The following is a 23197-nucleotide window of genomic DNA, read 5'->3' as shown; positions in this document are numbered from 1 at the left end:
CACAGCTATAACCCAGGGACCCCCTGATGCCAACTGATAGAGAGCACAGGGAATGCATAGGGTTGTACAGGGGTCCCCTGGGTCAGACATCTGCGTACTAGTTCACCAAAGGGGGCGTGAAGCCTCTGCTGAAAGCCATGAAAAATGTACATACAGATAAGATTTAAGGAGTTATGCATCTATACTGAAAATTATGCTCTTAGAGTTCAGGCACGTCACCAAGAGGTGACATATTGGAGATGTTCCTTTCAGGAAGGACATAAATGACACCTACCTCCCTGCCTGGCCATTTGTGTACTGTATGCCTTACGCTGTGTGCCTATGTGCATACTTAGCCAGGGGTGAATTGAGAGATTATGAAATCTACAGAAACACACAGCAGGGATGTGCGTGTCCTGTTCATGAATTATGACAAACGATTGGTCTGGTATATCCTGGAGTGCAAAAGAGACACTTAATCCTTCACTTCGGAGGCACACCGACAGCGTGCACGTCTCACAACAAAAAGGTCACGGCCTGCCTACAGGGATTTTGGGTGAGCAATACTCTTACGTCTAATAAAATATAGTGTTAATTACGTCTAGGCTCTAGAATGCATGCTATGATTTTCTATGTAACCATTTGTTTCCAATACTTCTAGTTGCTACTACTTGACTCTATGCGTTGTTAAATAAACTTATACTTGATTTCACTATAAACATATCTAAGTGCTGCATGTTAAGTGGAGTGGTGAGCAGAGGTGAAAGTGGGGCACACTGTTACTTTGGAAGCAGTGGATTGGTGAATACCTTGAGTGTCCATGGAGCAGAGGTTGGACGCTCAATGGAGAAGCTCGGAGGGCTTGACGGCTGAAATGGGCCCAGAGCTAGCCTGCAGAGGGACAGTGGAGCCTGCGTAGGCTGAAAGGGGAGGGCTTGTTTAGCCCGTGGAGCCGACCGCCACAAGGCACAGACAAGGCTTCCTCATGCTAAGGGCAGGTGGTAGCAAGGTGCCTCACAGTCCTGGGCTCCCCAGAAAGCGTCACAACAACATTGTGACCAACAGGGACAGACACTCGGGACTCTGTTCTTAACAGGGTCTCCATATAGAAGATGGGTGACTGGCTGGTAAGCTGAAACTTACACGTTAAGATACGTTTTCTCTGTAATGCTTCTGTTCTGAACAAATACTACTTTGCTTTATGAAGGCTGGATGGGTCACTGGTTAACCCTGCCATTACCCAAGAAAAAAAGAACGGCAGGTACTGAACTTAAGTCAGACTTGACAACAGTATCACAATGAACTGCAACTTAAATCCTCAGTCTAGAGGAGGGGAGACAAAGGACCGTGCCCCAAGAGAGGTGATGGCTACAAGCCTGAGACCCTTGAAGAGGCCATGAAGGGGATCAGAGGTGCAGTTACCTCAGCAAGTGTGACAGCCAGCACCAGCTACTTCAGAGGAAGGTACAAAAATCCTTAGTGCACAATTATGGAATAATCTACTCACAGGGGAAGTATGTTCCTGATCCTCTTTTAAAAAGAAAGCAATGACCTACTTAATGCAAACTGTGTATATGCTCATTATCCATAGATTTCTAACCGTTTTTTGAATCCTGCTCAATTATATATTGTCATTGGCAGTCAGTTCCACAGGCTAATTGCTAATTAATTATACATTGTATAAAGTAGAGTTTCTTTTTATCTGATTTCCATTTATTGCTTTTTTCAAATTTCATTGATTCCCTGTTCTCGGATAATGACAAAGAGTAAACAGGAACGTCCAATCTGCCTTCTCTGTACCATTCATTTTTGAGTCTTTAGCATTTGAGCCAATGAACTAAGGCATGACAGGAAGTCATTTCATCTCATTCTTTGTAAAGGTACATGTTGATCTCTAGCTAACTTCCAAATGGAGATTGTTTTGCAACAACAGGCCTTGGGGAAAGTTCCAGCTTTGCAGCTGTGTATTACAAGAGTATTTCTCAACACTAAGTCCTGTTGGAGAACAACAGATTACAAGAAATGGCCAAACCAATCAATCAGAGTTTGACATCATCATTGCTGGACTTTTGGCCATGATTTCCCGCTGCACCCCTTCAATAAACTCAGAAATCTCTCGAGCTAGTATTTCCTGGAAAAAGAAAAATGGGAAATAATATGCGAAGATGCCCAACTCGCAAGCGATCCTGCCTCACCTTGTAGAACAAACTTTGCAAATAAACTCAGAGGCTATTTCCAAAATGAAGATGTGCCATGCTGGATCAGACCACTGCACCAGTAAGTCCAATACGCTGACTCTCGCAGCAGTAGATAGCCAGCATTTCAGGGGGCTGGGGCAGGTGTGGAGCAGCTGCTAAACGCACCTCTGCAATCACATCAGAAGGCACACGGGAGCAACTTCCACTTCTCTTTAGGGCAGGATTTGGACGATGACATCACAAAACGTTCAAGACCCGAGTTACGTGTCATCAGTGCCACCTCCAGCTACTCGACCATGCAGCTTTGTAGGGAGCGGATGTTTGAGGAAGACCCCTCTGCTCAGTGCTCTCACCTTTGCATGTGATCAGGACTGAGGTTGGCCGTGTTAAGCACACAGATATAGTGCGTTGGGATGCCGCAACCCTGCCGGACATGATGAGACAACAAGTAAAAATCCACCCTGAGAAGGATAAAGAGAAACACTTTAAAGAGTCAAGTTGTCCACCTGTAAATAAGAAAAAAGCCTGTGGCAGTTCCTTAGTTAGGTCTGCTAAAGGGGTTTTACACCTGAAGTTGAGTTTGCTTTATCAAGGTTTCATTCTAAGTTGAAATCACAGCATGACCTCACTGCCTACTCCTTCAGTGTACCCTCCCCAGGGGTACACTAGCATCTACACACCAATTATACAACAGCAATGCCTAAGAGTTACATATGTAAGAGGGCCTTTCATTCCCAAAGCACTTCAGTCTATATTCATGCCAAACGTTCTGTGATGGAGAGCAACCAGTACCGTGGGGAAGTGGATGGGAAATTTTGAGCAAGGGCCGAGCAAAACCCCTTCTTATAAAATGCTAGGGGTATGTTTTATGCAGCGTTGTAACTGCATTGGTCTCAGGATATGAGAGAGAAAAGGTGGGTGGGGTAATCTCTTATCGGAGAAACTTCTGCTGGCGAGAGAAAAACTTGAGCTTATAAAGAGCTATTATTCAGGGGTATGTTTAACATACATAGAGAACAGATGGGACCCTCTTTGCGAGGTCTAATGAGAAAGTGCTCCAGAGTAAATGGCATTGTTACATAAGGTAACCTACTGAGGCAGAAAGAAAAGGAGTACTTGAGGCACCTTAGAGAGACTAACAAATGTATTAGAGCACAAGCTTTCGTGAGCTACAGCTCACTTCATCGGATGCATTTGGTGGAAAAAACAGAGCTTCTGTTTTTTCCACCAAATGCATCCGATGAAGTGAGCTGTAGCTCACGAAAGCTTGTGCTCTAATACATTTGTTAGTCTCTCTAAGGTGCCTCAAGTACTCCTTTTCTTTTTGCAAATACAGACTAACACGGCTGCTACTCTGAAACCTATCATTCTACTGAGGCAGGTAAATGAAGGACTGAATTGAGCTTCTGGGGCCTGGAAAGTCTAGGTACCAAATGCGTTAGATCCCCTCTGGCTATGACTGGCAGCATCCTGCTATAAGCCACTGCTGAGCCATATTCAACCCTTTGCTCTGGAACTGAAATGTGCACTAGGTTTCCACAAGCTAGTAATGCAATGCAACTTGACTCTCCGCTTTTATTGGCAGTTACAGAACGGTGATGGGGATGGGGAGAAATATATGGATGCTGGCAGAGAACAGACTTTTGTGGGTTGCCTGCCACTTACCAATCTCTGCTGGTGACAGTATGGTCAATTACAGTCCCTGGAGCGGGGGTTACAAAGTGCTCACTGGAAGCAGAGTAGAGATTGGTGCTGATTTTCTTCTGAACCACAAAGAACACCATCTTAGGCTGGTAGTTCTCAAAGGCTTCAAAGCATTGCTGGAGTTGTGGGATCTCATAGCTGACCACTGTGTTCAGCTGGCTGTCTGACACCCCATCTCTATAAACTGCTATCTTCTCAGGGAGACAGTGGTTCACCTGAATAAGAAACAAGACAAAGAATGGAAGCTCCTTCACTGGAGGTTTTCCAAAGGAGACTGGATAGCCATTATCTTGGATGGTTTAGAAACAACAAATCTTGCATCTTGGCTGGGGGTTAGTCTAGATGATCCTAGTGGTCCCTTCTAACCCTATGATTCTAAGAATGGTCTAGGGTAACATGGGTGAATTTGATGTCTTAGTGAACCTTCATGCTGTGAAAGAGGCCAAATTATATTTGGAGATTATGGTCTGAGAGTCCACAAATATAAGCTCAAGTACCATTCTTGATCCGTAACAGAGTACCCACTGACATCAGAAGGCAGTTTGCAAAGTTGAGCGTAGGACACGGACCTTTTAGTTAAAGTCACTGCTGTATGCAGCATCACTTGGTGGGAAAGAGGTCAGTAACTTGGAACCTAAATTGCTTGAAAAAATCTGACTCTATGTGTTATCATGAGCATTAAGAGTTAACACCTAATTTTGAAGAAGTATTTCTCAGGCTGAGACAGTGCTGCATCAGTTTCTATCTGGAAGGTTATAATCCTAACCATATGGGCTAGAAACTCATTCTTTCCTTGAAGTGAAAGCTTGCATTCTGTGAAACAGAATGGGCCACAAAGACTACACAAATACATTGACACTTCTGGCTTTGACCACTGATCTTTTTACTTTGGGTTTAAATGCAGACAGACAGTCTGCTTTTGGATACAAATGATGCCAACTTAACTGCTGCCCTGGAAGATGCTGGTTCATCGACTCCCATGTGAAATGAGTTTGCTGGGTCTCATTCCAGTCCCAAGTTGACAAGTATCCACATTCAAAAAGCCACCACCACAATCAGCACCTTTCTGGACAGCCTCATCAAAAAGGCTAAGGACTGAACGGGCCATGGAAATTGAATCCCCCTTCTCCCACTAGAAAGGGATTCATTCCAGAGCACTATTAAGGCATATTCATAGGACAGTATTGGGAAAAGCTTGCCCGACCACTGCCCATGAAGGACCTGTCCGGCGACTAGACTTCAGTTTCCAGAGCTGTTAATCCAGCGCCTTCGAGAAGAAAAACTCGAGATAAAAATCTACCCTATCTAATTTACATTTTTGTAAATAGGACTGACTGCCTTTTAAATAAGTGCCTTTGCAACTCAAAACCCTAAAGCAGACCTAACCGTGTGACTGGGAGCATGGCTTTACTTGCGGACACCCACTGTAGATTAAAGCATATACACAACCTGCTGAAGTGGTGAAATAATCAAGCCACCACATCACGGTCCTTACACTTTCATACAGAACGTGCCATTCCCTTTTTTGCACCGAGGGGATTTATGGTGAGATAGAAGGGCTGAGGTTATTCAGAGACAGGAGAATCTAACCGCTTAAGACAGGCAGCGGTGTTGAGAGCGAGAAGAATCATTCAGCCATCGCCACAGTTGTGCACTAGGCCACATCGAGGTAGTTAAGCAAGTCCCAGAGATAAGGAAGGGAGATTATGCCGGCTGTGCCAAACAAGGGGCCGTTTCACCTTTTAAATTCAAAGTGAGGTCTGCAAAGTCTTTTACTCACTTGCTTAACTTTTATTTGTTCTAGTTTTCATTTAGAAAGCCCAATTTAATGCCTTTGACTGACACTATAGTAGTTTTTCCAGTCAAAATGAACTCCAGGTTGTGTTGGGAATGTTAACCCTCATGAACACATGGAGCGACAAACCTAACTATTTGTGCACTGAAGCACAGTGGATGGGTGGATGCCACTTACTGGGTAAGAAGAACAGGAAGACTTGTGGCGCCTTAGAGACTAAGGCATTTATTTGAGCATAAGCTTTCGTGAGCTACAGCTCACTTCATCGGATGCATTTGGTGGAAAATACAGTGGGGAGATTTATATACACACACAGAGAACATGAAACAATGGGTTTTATCATACACACTGTAAGGAGAGTGATCACTTAAGATGAGCCATCACCAGCAGCGGGGGGGGGGGGGGGGGGGGGAGGGGGGAAAACCTTTCATGGTGACAAGCAAGGTAGGTCTTACTGGGTAAGATCTTATTTTTGGTGCTCTCTTTGGACAGCAATCCAGTACATAGGAAGTACCAGACTGAGTCAGACCTAAATCCATCTAATCCAGTATTCCATTTCTGACGGTGGCCAGCACCAGATGTTTCAGAAAATGGTGCAAGATGAACGTTCAGATATGGGACAATCTGCCCCTTACACTGGTCTCTAACAGTTAGAGATTGGCTTAAGCGCTGAAGCACAAAGTTTCATATTCCTTTCAAAATTTGTGTGTGTCATTAAATATAACAGCTCTGGATATTCTTGATATCCATAGAACTACCCCATCTCTTTTTAAAATCAATAAATGGCACCCACAACTCTTCACCCTAGGATACTGAATAGAGATGGTGCCTGCACTCCTGAGTATAGAAGAGGTGATGCATGTTTCAGGCTAGGCACACTTTTCTCTTTGCAGTTTTATCCATTTCTTGCAGTGGTCAGCGAAGAGTCACCCACTACGTTTCCTCACCTCATAAAACTTCTGTAAGGCCCCGACCAGGCAAAGCTTCAAACTGTCTGCAATTTCCTGATGAGGCATCTGGAACACAACCCTAGAATACCACTTTGTGACAGCACTCATGGCAGAAGGAGAGAGGTAAATATTACCTACAGAACTCTTGTGAGTCAAAGCCCAAAACAGTTATACAAATCAAAACAAATTCAGCTCCGGCTTTGCATACATCTTTTCTCAGACTGTTTCTAAAAGGATTCAGGCATATGGCAATGGGGGCACCACATGATCAGAGATAATGCCAGCTGGTCCTTGGCATTGGGAATTGGTGACTGCAAAACAAGTTATTAAACCCTGTTGAAAAGGACAACCAAGGTTAAGTCAATATCTCTCCTTTTTAGTAAGGGCAAGGCAGTGCCATAAAGTGACTTTATTGATAAAGAAAAGTTTCGCTTCCAGGCAAGTGATACAACTTTTCCACCACAAATGCAACTCCCTAGCAGTGCAAGTGTAGGAAAACACTCAAGATCTGAAGGCTTTTCATCTGTGTATGACAATGTGCAGTTTAATCACAGACACCACTTTTTCCTCCAGCAAGAGACTGTCAAAAGCATGGAAGAGTAAGACAAACTTCCCATTTTGCTATTGGCGAGGTCTTATTGTGTGCTTAGTTGACCAACACTTCAGAAAGCAGAGGGGAATACACAAGTTGAAAATTGATCAAAACAGCAACTGCCCTACTTGAGAACTATGCAGGATCTTCACTGTGACAGAGTAATCTGGAACGCTCCATTAAAGAACAGATCCATCTGTCTCCCTCTACAGTCCATGGCATGTGTCAGATTCTCTGCAAACACTGGCTGCAGTGTGAGGCACACACATCAGCCAAACACTGGGCTGCTTAGAAGTCTAAGTTTTACAGGCATGTAAAGGGGTAGAACCTATTCTAGTTTAGAAACAACTTACTGATTGGTGCTTGCAATGAAGCCAACCACAGAGCGCATTCCCCTGCTGGGATCGTGGTACACATCCATGCCAATCACCATCAGCTGTTTCTGGAAAGGAGAAAGGAAGTCCAGTGCAGTGGAAAACAGAGTCACAGGCATAACTCACTATTTCACTGGAAACTATTTTCTTTTTCTATTTTACTTTCTAAAGAGCAAAAAAGCAGAGCTGAATTAAATACCAGGAGGGACTGGTACCAGCAGGACTCAGGCTCAAGTCCTGCAGTGGTCATAAAATCCCTGGAATTAAATCAAAAGTACTAGTTACCACCAGAGAGCTAACCAGATAGTTCATTTTATCTATCCTTCATCGGTACTGTGGTATACAACACCCTCCTCCCCATGATGTAGGGAAGAGCTATTATCCCCATTTTACAGACGGGTAATGGAGGCACACAGAGAGAATAAGTGCCCACGCAAGAGGTCTGTGGTACAGCTAGGAATCAAACCGAAGCCTCCTGAGCCCCAGACTAGCATGCTGATGGCCTGTAAGAGACAGGTTAAGTACATTCCCCTGTGAAAGAGGGAAGAAGGGGGATACATTTCCGAGAGGCTGAATACCCCTTTCACACTATGAACTATTCTTCCTCTATCTGATCTAGGATGAATTAATATTTGTGCATGCACGTGCCATGCACACGTGTGGGGGAAAGGAATAAAAGGCCACAGAGAAGTCACAGATGAGAATCCTGCACCTACAGGTAGGTCATTCAGGGTGCTGAAGCCTCCCTCGATGGAAATAACTTTTGCATGGCTTACCAATGGGATGTTCACTCCCCAGAGTTCCCCACCTAGCTTGCAATTAATCTGCAGCAGAATTTTCTGTGCTACGCTCCTTAATTTGTTTGGCTGAGTCATGATGGTTCGAGCATTGATGATCTGCAGCAATGGGAAATATTAAAAATCAGTTAACTCCAGCTAAGTTTTTAAGACTGCAAAGGCAGGGTCTACTTTTTTCCGCCCCAGACTGTATTCCTACTATAAAAGTCTATCATAAATTTAACAGATTATACTTGCATATTACAAGGCGTCCAACTATACAACTTTAACGGCTGTTAAGTTTTTCCATTAGTATTCTATTTCTTTGCTTTTTTTCCCCAACTCTTTTAACAAAGTAGTAAAAGAAAGACTTTGCATTTGTTAAAGCCTGTATAACCAAGTTCTGGTCCCTGGATCTGCAAGTGTAATTCTCATTAAGTCAAAAGTTTTGAATGTGCATCTGAGGGCAGAATTTAGCCTTCACTTAACAAAAGTCTCATACGCAGCAAAACACAAAAACTGATACCCATCCAGCCCTTTACCCCCACTTCATCCAAAGCTGACAAGTATTTTTAAGGATGCTTACACCCTAGACGAGCATTTGTGTCCCTCTCCACCCATCGGAAAAGAAAAGATGTTTCCCCAAACGGAATGACGTTTGCATTACATCCTCCAGCAAACTAAAGCGACTTTCTAGCAACTTTCACTTTTTTTATTTTTTATTAAACACATACTGTAGGTGCAAAAAGAAAAAGGAGTACTTGTGGCACCTTAGAGACTAACAAATTTATTAGAGCATAAGCTTTCATGAGCTACAGCTCACTTCATCGGATGCTTTTGGTGGAAAAAACAGAGGGGAGATTGATATACACACACAGAGAACATGAAACAATGGGTTTATCATACACACTGTAAGTAGAGTGATCACTTAAGATGAGTCATCACCAGCAGCAGGGGGAGGGGGGGAAGGAGGAAAACCTTTCATAGTGACAAGCAAGGTAGGCTATTTCCAGCAGTTAACAAGAATATCTGAGGAACAGTGGGGAGTGGGGTGGGGGGGAGAAATACCATGGGGAAATAGTTTTACTTTGTGTAATGACTCATCCATTCCCAGTCTCTATTCAAGCCTAAGTTAATTGTATCCAGTTTGCAAATTAATTCCAATTCAGCAGTCTCTCCTTGGAGTCTGTTTTTGAAGCTTTTTTGTTGAAGGATAGCCACTCTGAGGTCTGTGATCGAGTGACCAGAGAGATTGAAGTGTTCTCCGACTGGTTTTTGAATGTTATAATTCTTGACGTCTGATTTGTGTCCATTCGTTCTTTTACGTAGAGACTGTCCAGTTTGGCCAATGTACATGGCAGAAGGGCATTGCTGGCACATGATGGCATATATCACATTGGTAGATGCGCAGGTGAACGAGCCTCTGATAGTGTGGCTGATGTGATTAGGCCCTATGATGGTATCCCCTGAATAGATATGTGGACAGAGTTGGCAACGGGCTTTGTTGCAAGGATAGGTTCCTGGGTTAGTGGTTCTGTTGTGTGGTGTGTGTGGTTGCTGGTGAGTATTTGCTTCAGGTTGGGGGGCTGTCTGTAAGCAAGGACTGGCCTGTCTCCCAAGATCTGTGAGAGTGATGGGTCGTCCTTCAGGATAGGTCGTAGATGCTTGATGATGCGTTGGAGAGGTTTTAGTTGGGGGCTGAAAGTGATGGCTAGTGGCGTTCTGTTATTTTCTTTGTTGGGCCTGTCCTGTAGTAGGTGACTTCTGGGTACTCTTCTGGCTCTGTCAATCTGTTTCTTCACTTCAGCAAGTGGATATTGTAGTAGCAGGAATGCATGATAGAGATCTTGTAGGTGTTTGTCTCTGTCTGAGGGGTTGGAGCAAATGCGGTTATATCGTAGAGCTTGGCTGTAGACAATGGATCGTGTGGTGTGATCTGGATGAAAGATGGAGGCATGTAGGTAGGAATAGTGGTCAGTAAGTTTCCGATATAGGGTGGTGTTTATGTAACCATTGCGTATTAGCACCGTAGTGTCCAGGAAGCGGATCTCTTGTGTGGACTGGTCCAGGCTGAGGTTGATGGTGGGATGGAAATTGTTGAAATCCTGGTGGAATTCCTCAAGGGCTTCTTTTCCATGGGTTCAGATGATGAAGATGTCATCAATGTAGCGCAAGTAGAGGAGGGGCATTAGGGGACGAGAACCGAGGAAGCGTTTTTCTAAGTCAGCCATAAAAATGTTGGCATACTGTGGGGCCATGCGGGTACCCATCGCAGTGCCGCTGACTTGAAGGTATACATTGTCCCCAAATGTGAAATAGTTATGGGTGAGGACAAAGTCACAAAGTTCAGCCACCAGGTTAGCCGTGACATTATCGGGGATACTGTTCCTGACCGCTTGTAGCCCATCTTTGTGTGGAATGTCGGTGTAGAGGGCTTCTACATCCATAGTGGCCAGGATGGTGTTTTTAGGAAGATCACTGATGGACTGTAGTTTCCTCAGGAAGTCAGTGGTGTCTCGAAGATAGCTGGGAGTGCTGGTAGCGTAGGGCCTGAGGAGGGAGTCTACATAGCCAGACAATCCTGCTGTCAGGGTGCCAATGCCTGAGATGATGGGGCATCCAGGATTTCCAGGTTTATGGATCTTGGGTAGCAGATAGAATACCCCAGGTCGGGGTTCTAGGAGTGCGTCTATGCAGATTTGTTCTTGTGCTTTTTCAGGGAGTTTCTTGAGCAAATGCTGTAGTTTCTTTTGGTAACTCTCAGTGGGATCAGAGGGTAATGGCTTGTAGAAAGTGGTGTTGGAGAGCTGCCTAGTAGCCTCTTGTTCATACTCCGACCTATTCATGATGACGACAGCACCTCCTTTGTCAGCCTTTTTGATTATGATATCAGAGTTGTTTCTGAGGCTGTGGATGGCATTGTGTTCTGCATGGCTGAGGTTATGGGGCAAGCGATGCTGCTTTTCCACAATTTCAGCTCGTGCATGTCGGCGGAAGCACTCTATGTAGAATTCCAGGCTGCTGTTTCGACCTTCAGGAGGAGTCCACCCAGAATCCTTCTTTTTGTAGTGTTGGTAGGAAGGTCTCTGTGGGTTAATATGTTGGTCAGAGGTGTGTTGGAAATATTCCTTGAGTCGGAGACGTCGAAAATTGGATTCTAGGTCACCACAGAACTGTATCATGTTCGTGGGGGTGGAGGGGCAAAAGGAGAGGCCCCGAGATAGGACAGATTCTTCTGCCGGGCTAAGAGTATAGTTAGATCAGACGTCAAGAATTATAACATTCAAAAACCAGTTGGAGAACACTTCAATCTCTCTGGTCACTCGATCACAGACCTAAGAGTGGCTATACTTCAACAAAAAAGCTTCAAAAACAGACTCCGAACGAGAGACTGCTGAATTGGAATTAATTTGCAAACTGGATACAATTAACTTAGGCTTGAATAGAGACTGGGAATGGATGAGTCATTACACAAAGTAAAACTATTTCCCCATGGTATTTCTCCCCCCCCCCCACTGTTCCTCAGATATTCTTGTTAACTGCTGGAAATAGCCTACCTTGCTTGTCACCATGAAAGGTTTTCCTCCTCCCCCCCCCCCCTGCTGCTGGTGATGGCTTATCTTAAGTGATCACTCTCCTTACAATGTGTATGATAAACCCATTGTTTCATGTTCTCTGTGTGTGTATATATATATATATATCAATCTCCCCTCTGTTTTTTCCACCAAAAGCATCCGATGAAGTGAGCTGTAGCTCACGAAAGCTTATGCTCTAGTAAATTTGTTCGTCTCTAAGGTGCCACAAGTACCCCTTTTCTTTTTGCGAATACAGACTAACACGGCTGCTACTCTGAAACCTGTCATACTGCAGGTGCTGGCTGTTGTATCTGCACTATCTTCCTCTTCTGAATGGATCGAAGCTCCTCAACAGTTGCCATAGGTCTTACATTCACAACAGCTAGAGAACCTCCTTTTGCTCAATTGGCAGGGGTCTGAGGTTTTGGAACAGGGGGATTTCAGTTCTATCCTTGCTTTCCTTTGGGAGAGGTGTGAAGCACATGAAGCCCCAGCTAGCCACAGATACTTACAGAGATAACCATGCAACAGTTCTATAAAAGACTAGACGCTATAGTCACAAGCAAGGCAAGAGTCCACACCACAGTGAATGTGCCTAATTACAAGATTAAATACAACCTATTGTTATTCTGCTATAGACAACATGATGACCAAGATGAAGTTCCAGCCACACGAGGCCTTTTTCTAAGCATGCCAACTTTGCTATACTGGACTTAAATTTAGAGGTATGCAGTAAATTACATGGCTATTTCCTATATACTTAAAGGGTTAGGTTAAATGGTCATGATTTTATGTTACTGTAGGGTTTTGTTTATATAGCCAGATGAGCCTGCCTGCTCCACTGCTTCTAGAGGTGCACTTGCTCCAGAGAGAAATGTGACGGGAAGCTTCAAATGTAGATGAGGATGAAATAGACAGGATTTTGTGGTCTCTTGCCAGGCAAGAGCTGTGTGTATGGAATCCCTGTCTCCATCATGTCTAACCCCCACCCTAAGAAGTTATAATACCGCAGTGACCTGACTCACCTGAGAGGGTACTGGAGACTGCACACAGCACAGCTTTTTAATGGCTCCATACAAGTCATCTCTGGTCCCGGTGATGATACATACTACCATCTGCATCTTACCCTTCAAGAGACATGCAGAGTCAGGCTTTAGCATCACAAATGTTGCTGGATGCTCACAGACTTTGCTCTGCCTTTGCAATGGAATGAATGCAGCTCCTCCCCCCCCAAGTAACACTGTGTTGAAGGGAAGTAACACACAACCCTGGGACATTAGTGCCCACTGTCTAATAAAGCAGCAGCTAAGAGCAGTATCACAGCTATTTGTCAGAGAGCGAGCCAAATCCTTGCCAAGAGCCTATTACTGTAGTTACGCCAATACTCTTAAGAACAGATTTGGTATGATTAGCACCTTCACAGGAACAACTGTGCACCTCATTAGTTTTCAGGTCTCCCCAGCTCCCTCCACCCCCTTGTTTATACATAAGACTTGGAGTGGATTTGGGAGCACAGGTCTTTAGTAATAACACCATGAACTGTGCAACCCCAATGTTCCTTTCTAGTATCAAAGCCCTTCACTTATGGGCTCACATCCAACCTCCATGACATGAACTACAGCAATTAAAGCAAACCTCGTGCCTCATTTAACTGAGATAACAAGCACCAAGGCGTTCATAGCTGCATGTTGTGAAAGATCCCATGGCACAGAAGTCATTACTGCGGAGGGCTGGGAAATAATTGTTCCACAAATAACTAACAAACAGGCCAAGGCCTTATCACCATAACAGTGCAAAGGAACATTACAAGTACACCTGTATTAAATCCCAGGAACAGAATGTGGGCAGGTAGCAAAGTCTCTCTCAAGACCTTTGCTGATCAGTCGCTTATCTTCAAGCGTCACAATCAACATGCACCTCTTTACAGTTAATATATTAATTCAAGATAATCTATTGATAGCCTGCAGCTGAAGAGTAGAGCAACACCATATGCAAGTCCCATAGAAACAGTCCACAAAGGGTAGACTGTGTCTAACGTGGCTAAGTAGGTCTCTTCCCCATGCACAGGACCTTCAAAGCACTGCAGAGCTTTCCAGCTCCCATGATTTGTATTTAGGGCATACCTGAGTCCGATACTCTTGTGATGTTGTAGGATTGAAATATGACCATTTACATCCTTGATATTGCCACTGTTATTCAATTGCAACAAATCTTGTGCAAAGTATGTGATGTAAGGTGTCAATGGAAAAGTTACGATTGGCTAAATAAGATTATCCTGCTTAAATCCATGTATCATCATCATTATATCTCAAATGTGGGTGCTACCCCAGGAACAAACACAAAGTAGTTTACATCCAGTCTAGTCAGCCCATTGTGAATGGGCTATTCAAGCTTGATGGCCCATTAAGGGCATTTCATGCTAACAATGGGCCATAGAAGAAACTCATTTTGCCCAGACAAGTCTTTCTGTGGATGGTTTTTTTTTTCCCCACCAAATGCATCCGATGAAGTGAGCTGTAGCTCACGAAAGCTTATGCTCCAATAAATTTGTTAGTCTCTAAGGTGCCACAAGTACTGCTTTTCTTTTTGTGGATGGAGGGTGTTAGAGTTTGAGCAGGAGGACCCAGAAGTGGATTGAGTAAACGGGCTTCTTTACTGCGGTATTTGTTCCCCTGGACCCAATTGTCGAGTAAGCACTGAACACCCTCTTTTTATCTATGTTAGTATCTAAATACCTAATGTACTACAACACCCCCAAAATCCTTATTGAGTAATAGGAAGGCCCAGACAATGAATATTAAAAGCTATACACTGAATACAATTATCCCCACCCCGATTACTGTTTACAGCATTAAGCATATTCTACAGACAATTTTACCTTGAAGATGCACTTCTTTGTAATAACTGCAGCCACAAATTCCCGTGATCAGCAGTTCACAGGGAAGGGAGGAAGGGGCCATGACCTGGAACTCATTTATGTAGCTGGTAAAGGAAGGGAGGCGGGGAGATAACACCTCTTTGCATAAAGGGGATCCTTGGAACAACCACATTCCTTATGCAACTGCAACGCTTATCAATCCTTACCAAGTAGAAGGTAAGGGAGAGGGGTAGCACTTTATCTATCAAGCGCAAAAAATAGTGCCTATCCATGCCTCTACTCCCTAATACCATGTCAGCACACCAGCGGTTTCCCAGGTCTCTACTTAACCCTTACATATTCCAATAGAAGAATGCTTCAGGGTCCAAGGAGCCAATGGCTGCCTCAGTGCGTAAAAGCATGAAAGGACACGTGATATGCTCATGTGACCCTGAACTCCATCTTAAGGCAGTGACTTTGCACAAACAGAGGTTGCGAGCTATGTCTGAACCAGTAAGTTTCCAGGCACATGGCAAAGGGTATAAAAGACCCCTGAGATGACTCCATTTTATCTCTTTCCTGCCCTGATTCTCTAGACTGTGGATTTACAACTAAAAGGAGCATACTGAACTATGGGCTGAGGACCTTACAATCTTTTTGAAGCTACCAGAGAAATTTTACAAGCCAGCCATCTGTACCATCACTGCTACAAACCCAATATATGGACTTTGAATTTATTCTATGTATATGATCTATTAACCATTAACAACTCCTTTTTTCTTTTATTAATAAACCTTTAGATTTTAATTACCAAACGACTGGCAGCAGCATGATTATGGTTAAGATCTGAGTTACATATTTACCTGGCTATGTGGCTGATCTCTTGCGATTAGAAGGTCACCATATGTGATTAAACTGGTTTTCAATAATGACACAGAGTCCAGTATCTAGGTGGTGAAATAAGGGCTGGAATGCCTAAGGAGACTGCATTTTTGACTCCTTGTTAACCAGCGTGGTGAGACAGAAGTTTACTTTTGTTACTGGCTTGGTGTAATCTAATGATAGAACCACCACCAGTTTGGTCCACCCTATTTTTCAGCAGTTTGTTCAGAAACTGGCATTCTAAGCTTTGACCCACTGAGGCACAACGACAACCCTCCAGGGCAGAAATGAGACACACAGCAGAGTGCAGCTTCTTCCCACCTCAAGGCAGGACCAGGCATACTGTAGTCATAATCGCTCAGTGTGGCTTACATAGCACTTAGCAGATGTCAAGCCAGCAGTCAATGCTTTACCAGAGCCCTCTCTACAGACTCCAGTGGAAATGTGGTGCACACACAAGAAATGCAGGGAAACTACCCTATGTGCACGACTGTCCATGGATGATGATACTTTAAAGGATCCTCCCAAATGGACAGATTTGTCAATGTATTTCTCATATGTGCAATCCGAGTGCCCCAATATCCTCGAGATATGAGAATGCCAACTGAACAGCTTTCTAAATAGGATTACCCAAACCCCATTCACTCTGTCCCTTCCTCCCCATTACCTCAGTGCCCAAGATGGATTTGATAGTCCTGGCATAGGTCTCTATTCGATCATCTTTCAATTCCACCCAGGCAGGCTGGTTTAACTGCATGCCAATCGGGCCAGAGACCTTCTCCAGCATGCTGACCAACTCTCGTGCTTGGTCCACAGCCCGTTTCGGATAAAACAATGCCCAGTAATGCATGGGAATCTAGGAGCAGAACCAGACAGCCAACATCACCATCAAATAGCCTGTATAAAAGTGAAGACGGTGGTGATTTCCCCAGAGGATCTTAAAACATTTTATCAAGCCATTAATGAAGCCTCACTACCCACCCACCGAAAGAGATATATTTCTGTTTCACAGAGGAGGAAACCAAGGCACCGAGAAATTAAGTAGTGTGCCCAAAGTCAAAGAGCTAATCAAAGGAAGAGCTGGGAAAAGGACACAGAAGACCCAACTATTAGACACTTCTTGCCTTCATATCCCACCAAATTTGAGGTAAGACCGCCAGAAAGCAGACAAAATGTGCATTTGCACTGCAGAGTCAGCTTCCAAAGGCCCTGCTCCTTGTTCTCCTGAAGCATAGACTCACCATGTACTTCAATCTACACAAGTTTGGGAGGAGAAAATTTTAAAAAATTGCATTAGGTGATAGAGAGGATCCTGACTTCTAGTTCCAGATGGAGCACTTCCAAACATCTTTCTCCTAACTAGACACTCCAATGAGCATGCGCATTCTGAGGAAAGACTTTTCCCACAACACCTTGGAAAGACAATCGATCGCTGGTGTTAACAAATCTAGTGCTTTGGAAAAATCCAACTCCATGTCGTAGGGACCGAATCTAGAGTGACCAGACAGCAAGGGTGAAAAACTGGGACAGGGGTGGGGGAGTAATAGGAGCCTACATAAGAAAAAGCCCCAAATATCGGGACTATCCCTATAAAATCGGGACATCTGGTCACCCTAACTGAAACAGTCTGGGCAGCACCAATACTGCTTGTGGCCTTCCCAATTTAGAAATCAAAAGGACACTTTCAAAAAAACCCAGCTTAACAGGCTACTTCACTGGATTCCTAGTATTGGGAAGCAACCTCTGTCTGCAAAGGAATTTACCGTAGAGATGGCGGCTTCTCTTGTTATCTCTTTGGTCCAGTTTAGATCCTCAGAAGTCATAAAAGAGCTGGTCCTCAGGTTTATTCTTTCCATGGGGAGAACGCGCCCTTGGGTCTGAAGACAAGAAAACAAGAGCCATGCGCAACCGTGGTTCACACACATAGCACAGACATCAGGAAACGCGGCTGAAGTCCCCTCTGCCCTTCTAGTATGCGTACTTCATGTGATCTCACTCCATGTAGTGCAACATACCACTGCCAAATACAACATGGGAAGGAAAGGAGAGACTTTCTTCCTACTGGTCTTCCAATGAAGACTACATAAATAGCCTCAACTGAACTGTGTATTGTGAGATTATGTCTAAGCTGTGTTTTAACACTGAAGAATTTTTTTTTTTTTTTTTAAAAAGGAGTCAAGGGTATAGCCATGGGGAAGAAAAATCCAGACTATTAATATCAAAGCTTGATTAACAGAGTTAAAGTCAGAAAAGCCAGAGTTAAAGGTTTTTAGTTTTGTTTTTACACTCTGGCCCTTGTGTGTAAGCATTCTGAGAGGATCTCTCATTCCACCATCACTAAAACGCAGTGTGTGTTACAAAAGAAAGGGGACAGTAAGAGGTGTAGTTTGGTTTTCAGCTATATGCAAAGTTGATGGAGAACAGGATCCAGTAAAGGTCAATTAATTGAGAAAGCACTTGAGCATAGCGTATGGAACAATCCGGCACTAGCAGGGAGTGACACCTACAAGGTGTTACTTTTCAATCTCTATCTAGGAGTCAATGGGAGGACATAGAACATGCTGAGTTTCTAATTCACTGACATTCTATAGTTAGCTAATCGGCAGATTTCCCGTGGTTGCACCAGGAAGCCAGACAATTGTTAGTTGTGGGCATAGGAGATGGCAGTGTGGTGACCAAATGCCATATAGTCCTTTCGGCAGTGTGGTACACGTGTACAAGAGGATATGCCACATCCCCAACATTCAGAACCTGCTTCTGGTCTTGTGTGCTATGGAGTTCACACATGCTCTTACTAAGTCACTGTTACAGATGGATAAGAGCTGCAGGATTTGCTCTGAAGAGGAAGATAGATATTACATAGTCTTACAGCATTAGGATGCAGGAACTAACCACTTCCCTTAAAGAATCCCAATGGGTGACAATACTCTGCATTTCAATAGTACCTCTCAGAGTGCTTATAAAAGCATGGTATCAAATACATTAAACCCCCTCGCCCTTATGAAGTATTATCACCATTTTATAGATGGGAAAACTGAGACAGCAAGGTTAAGAGACTCATCCCAGGCCACTGCAAGCCAGTGGCAGAATCTGTAATAGAATGGAAGACCCCTGTTATCCAGTCCCTTGCTCCAAGCACTAGACAATACTCATGTACGATGGGAAATATCTTACCTTATACACGTCCTTGTCCAAACACAGTCCCCACCGTGACATTTCCTTGCTGGCAGCCTCATTCTCCTCAATCCTATGCAGGAGATTACTCAGGGATGCATGGTGCTGCTTAGGACTCAGATTAATTTGATGGGTTAGGTCCTAGAGAGGATGGGTAAGGGAACAAAAGAAGTCACATTTGAGAATGTCACTATCTTGAGGTAGAATTGGACCTTGACTTGTATAGGCAATCATTTTCAGGATGATGTCACATTATTCCACTGGCACAAGGAAACCCAGCTGCAGTTTCATATGCCATCAAACACACAGCAGCATGCTGTATAAGCACAGACAATGCTGACAGTGATATAACAAAGCTATGTGCTTATGAACAAGTCACATGCTACGAGGATCAGAGTGTGGCAAAATGCAAGTTCTGCTCCAGTTGTTCCCAGGTAACTCCTTACAGCAAAAGCAGGACAGTGATTACTGAATCCCATTTATCTGGAGCCACATTACAACAACAACATCTGGGGATTTGCTTACTTAGATGTTTATAATAGTGTTACCAAGCACCTAGGTGCCTTACATTTATAGGCAATTATAAGACATTGCAAGCTCCTCAGACTTCCGTCCCACGTTCTCTCTCTTGTACAGCTCAACCCCCGCCCCCCAAGTCTTCTAGCTAACCCATACCCACTCCCCAGCTCCATAACAACTCCAATCTCCTCCGCTGAAATAAACCCATAATCCTGCAAAGGCCTGACCAAACACTGAGCCCTAAGATCAGCCTAAGATCTCTAACTTTGGGCTATGGCAGAACACTAGAGGGAGACTAGGTTTGAAAAGACCAAGCCAATGGCTGTGCAGAGTTTAACCCTCAGGCAACCCACTATACTGTATATCCTATGACAAGAGAGAGCAGGGTGGAGAGAAATCAGCATGAATATTATTACATTAGAGGTGCTTAGCATAATCAGATCCAGTACAAATTGGCTTCTAGACCCGCTTTGATAAACCACTAACTGGGTGCTAGTTTGCAAGTCTTGGGAAAGGGAGCAGAGGACATAAGCAATGAGAAATGTCTGCTTGTGGGGGCTGAAGACCTGCCCTGCTGCAGCAATGCTCCAACCTTCATGGCTCTGAAGTCCTTCTTCATCTTCTCAGGGATCCCGGTCATGTAGGAGAGCTCTGGCAGCAGCAGAATCTCACCCCTCTGAAGCTGAAGGGAAAGGGGAGCCAGTACACATTAAAGATACACATGCTGCCTGGTGGGTTGCTCCCAGCCATTTCATGCACAAGGAAAATACTACCAGCCCTTGCTACTGCTGGGATAAGCAAAAAAGGGGGAGCTGGACTGTCAGAAAAAGAGAGAATGGAATCAAGTGTGTCCCAGGTTTAGTTCCCAGGAACATTAAGGGACTATTTCTGCCACTATTGATATCCCAGTTGCCTTTGATGGGGCTCAGAAGAGTGCACGTGGAGCAGAGTTTGGGCATACTCTGCCTGGCCTCATTGGTTCCATCCCAACTAACAGCAGGTCAGTGAACACTTTGAGGCTTAGGACTTTGTAGAGCTGCAAAACAATTCAAACCAACCCTTGACACCAGAAGAGTTAAAAGAAGCCACATAACAATTGCAGAAGGAGACCCGGATGGTTGAGAGGACTGGTAATGAGATATAATTTTCAGTACAGTGAGTGAAGCTGCCTTATCAAATAACTGTTTGGGTGATTTGATGGGAGGACTTGGGTGGGAGTAGTCTTTGTCTAAGGGGCCACCACATTCGGCACTAACTTGCCTCAGCAGAGATGTCAAAGACCGAATAGTCCATGGGGATTGAACTCCACTGACTCCTAGAAGTGGTCCCCTCTATGGCAGGACTGTGGCACAAGGGCATGAAAGGGAAGCTACTGCCTGTGAGTAGACCCCTTCATAATCCAAGGCTGCCAGCCTATCACTGGGAATTTAATGCTGAACTTCCACTACTAGGACTTTCCAGCTGCAAAAACAACTCACCTTCCCTTGGGGAGTCCGCCTTTCATTGGGTCTGTGAATCAGCAACGGCTGGTCCAGCTCCCTGACTGTTATACCATAATTTTTGCTGGAAAAGGAGTTGGGGAAGAATTTTAAAGAAGCACTTTCCTGACACCAGAACAACAAGCTCAGCTCCCAGACTGCAGAAGCAGCTCTGTCATAACAGAGATAGAGATGAAAACTGAAGGGTCAAACTACATCTTCATTAAAAAAGTTAAAGTAAGGCGACACTCCAGAACTGCACACAAACTGGGGCTTGCTGTTCAATGTTGGCTATCAATCAGATTCTTTCTTCCTACAACACCTCCCTCCATTGTGGCAAATACAGAAGCGTCTACCTGTAGTAGTCTATGAAGGTGATCTCTTTCCCATCAGACATGGTGAAACTGTCCTTCGGAGTCTTGTTCCAGTCAATGTCATCAATACGGTAAGTGTGATTATTATAGCGGGTAATGACGATATTGCCAATTAGCTGCTTGGTGCACTCATCCTGAAAGTTCTCTGCGCTCTGCTGGTAGATTGCATGCCTTTGGGGAGAAGGATGGATAAAAGCTCTCAGATTTCAACCACCTTCTTATACAAGGAAGAACTACTACAATAATATTCTCTAGGTCATGGATGAATTGCACTGACAAGACAGCGTGGGGGAAGCTTGCACTACCTGTGCTGTATCTGCTCTGTAATGAAACAGAAGATGCACAACAACAATGCTTAAACTCCCAACTCAATTGCACTTGTCTGAAACTAACCTTGTGGGAGGTTCATAGGACAATGCTATGTGATCATCTCATTCCCCTTTTCAGAGAATGCTATTCCTCATGGCATACTTACTGAAAAAGCAGTTCTTTGTATGCACCACCATTGTTTTCCGAGACCACTAGATGTTTAATTCTGATTTCTCTTCTCTTACTCACATTACATCCAGGACAGAATCATTCCGGATAACTTTGTGGGAGACATCTGCCAACAGGAAGAGACCTCCATCCGTCCTCCGGATACTGGCTGAGTAACCTGGCCATATCTGCAACCTTTGGAAAAACAGACTGCATGCAAATCAGCATGCTCATCCAAAAAAGTCATAGGGAACTTCGGCATATGAACTAAAAGCTGTTCTACCAGTGAGAATGTACAGTGAACACAAGGCAAGCATGGCACAGGGAATACATTTATCCTAGCAGCAACTACAATTTCAGCTAAAATCTCTGAACTGCATATAAAAAAAAATAAGCAGGTTTTTTAAGGTAACAATGACTAGACACGAACCTCAGCATTCAAAAAACGTATGTGACAAAGGCCTTGCTGTAAAGGTCTGAGTTTCTAGACCTGAGGTGCTCAGATACAATGATGATAAGCCTACCAATACAACCTACAATAGAACCCAAGTGTGGAGCCTGGCTAGATTTGTTTGGAAGGACTGAACCTGGGACTTCAGGATCCAAAAGCATAAGCTCAGAGGCAGTAGCAGACTCAAACCTCTGTAAGTGGTTTAGCCACTAGTCAGGGACAGGACAGATACGGTTATCCTGGGTTACTCACACTGAATGAGGATGGAGATTAATGAAGGATTTTTCATGACATGACTGCCATGGGAAGTGCCTTTTGCTCACAAGAAGCCACGAAGGTGCGAAATAGAATGTGAGCCAACCACCACCCTATCCACTTTGTTTGTTGTCTTCCTTTTGCCTGCACAGATTGTAAATTTACCGGCATGGACTATATCTGCCTCTAAATCTGTACAACACCATCACAACAGGCCCCCAATCCAGACTGAAGCCTCTGTGTACTACCACAGCGCGAACAATAATCTGTGAATGGTTTAGGAGCTAGTAGCTGAGAGATACCCTCCTTTTGTCCAGTCCCGTATGTTCTCCTGGGACATTTCCAAAGTCAGTTCCTGGACTTCCCCTCCCCCAAGTCAGTTGGGAGGGTGTTCTTAATCGTTAGTCCTCACCTACAGAACCCATTTCTGCCAGCAGTCCTTGACCTCTGCAAATCAGGCCTTTAGAATGTTTAACATTTGCACACATCCTGCAGCTTGTTAGACTAACTTACTGAACGGACAGGCTCTTCTCCCTCTTATTCACTTTAAGCATTGAAAGGTGCATGGGTACCATCGCAATAGTAGACAAATAAAAGTACTAACCTATACTGCTGCAGCATTGTAGGACTGGTGGGATCGTAGAAATTTCTCCCAACAAGTTTCATATCTAAAATCCTCATCACCCTAGAACAGAAAACTAGGATAATTACAGGATTCTGGAGTCGGGGATAGATAAATGTAGCCAAATAAAATTGCACTGCATAGCTTTCACCCTTAAGGAGACAC

The 23197-nt window shown here is 44.1% G+C and overlaps 1 protein-coding gene across 12 annotated transcripts in view; it reads right to left on the bottom strand.

Annotated features, from left to right (window-relative positions):
* The window catches only part of PIWIL2 (piwi like RNA-mediated gene silencing 2), a 39052-nt gene that overhangs the window by 2800 nt on the left and 13055 nt on the right, over window positions 1–23197 (bottom strand). For 3 of the 12 annotated variants that reach the window (XM_038385073.2, XM_038385072.2, XM_038385069.2), the window contains 14 exons: window positions 23015–23095; window positions 21786–21914; window positions 21210–21398; window positions 20854–20938; window positions 19968–20057; window positions 18857–18997; window positions 17446–17559; window positions 16350–16538; window positions 12969–13070; window positions 8369–8488; window positions 7572–7660; window positions 6624–6729; window positions 3843–4096; window positions 2531–2638 (listed from right to left, as the gene is read on the bottom strand). In XM_038385073.2, coding sequence (XP_038241001.1) covers window positions 2531–2638; window positions 3843–4096; window positions 6624–6729; window positions 7572–7660; window positions 8369–8488; window positions 12969–13070; window positions 16350–16538; window positions 17446–17559; window positions 18857–18997; window positions 19968–20057; window positions 20854–20938; window positions 21210–21398; window positions 21786–21914; window positions 23015–23095 — 1797 coding nt within the window. Of the gene's footprint in view, window positions 1–2530; window positions 2639–3842; window positions 4097–6623; window positions 6730–7571; window positions 7661–8368; window positions 8489–12968; window positions 13071–16349; window positions 16539–17445; window positions 17560–18856; window positions 18998–19967; window positions 20058–20853; window positions 20939–21209; window positions 21399–21785; window positions 21915–23014; window positions 23096–23197 lie in introns of those variants that run through there. The other 9 variants (XM_038385074.2, XM_038385071.2, XM_038385076.2 and 6 more) reach the window with 8 other exon arrangements.

The sequence above is a fragment of the Dermochelys coriacea genome, chromosome 26 (assembly GCF_009764565.3).
Source record: "Dermochelys coriacea isolate rDerCor1 chromosome 26, rDerCor1.pri.v4, whole genome shotgun sequence".
Taxonomy (NCBI): domain Eukaryota; kingdom Metazoa; phylum Chordata; order Testudines; family Dermochelyidae; genus Dermochelys; species Dermochelys coriacea.
This window is presented reverse-complemented; position numbering and strand designations above follow the sequence as displayed.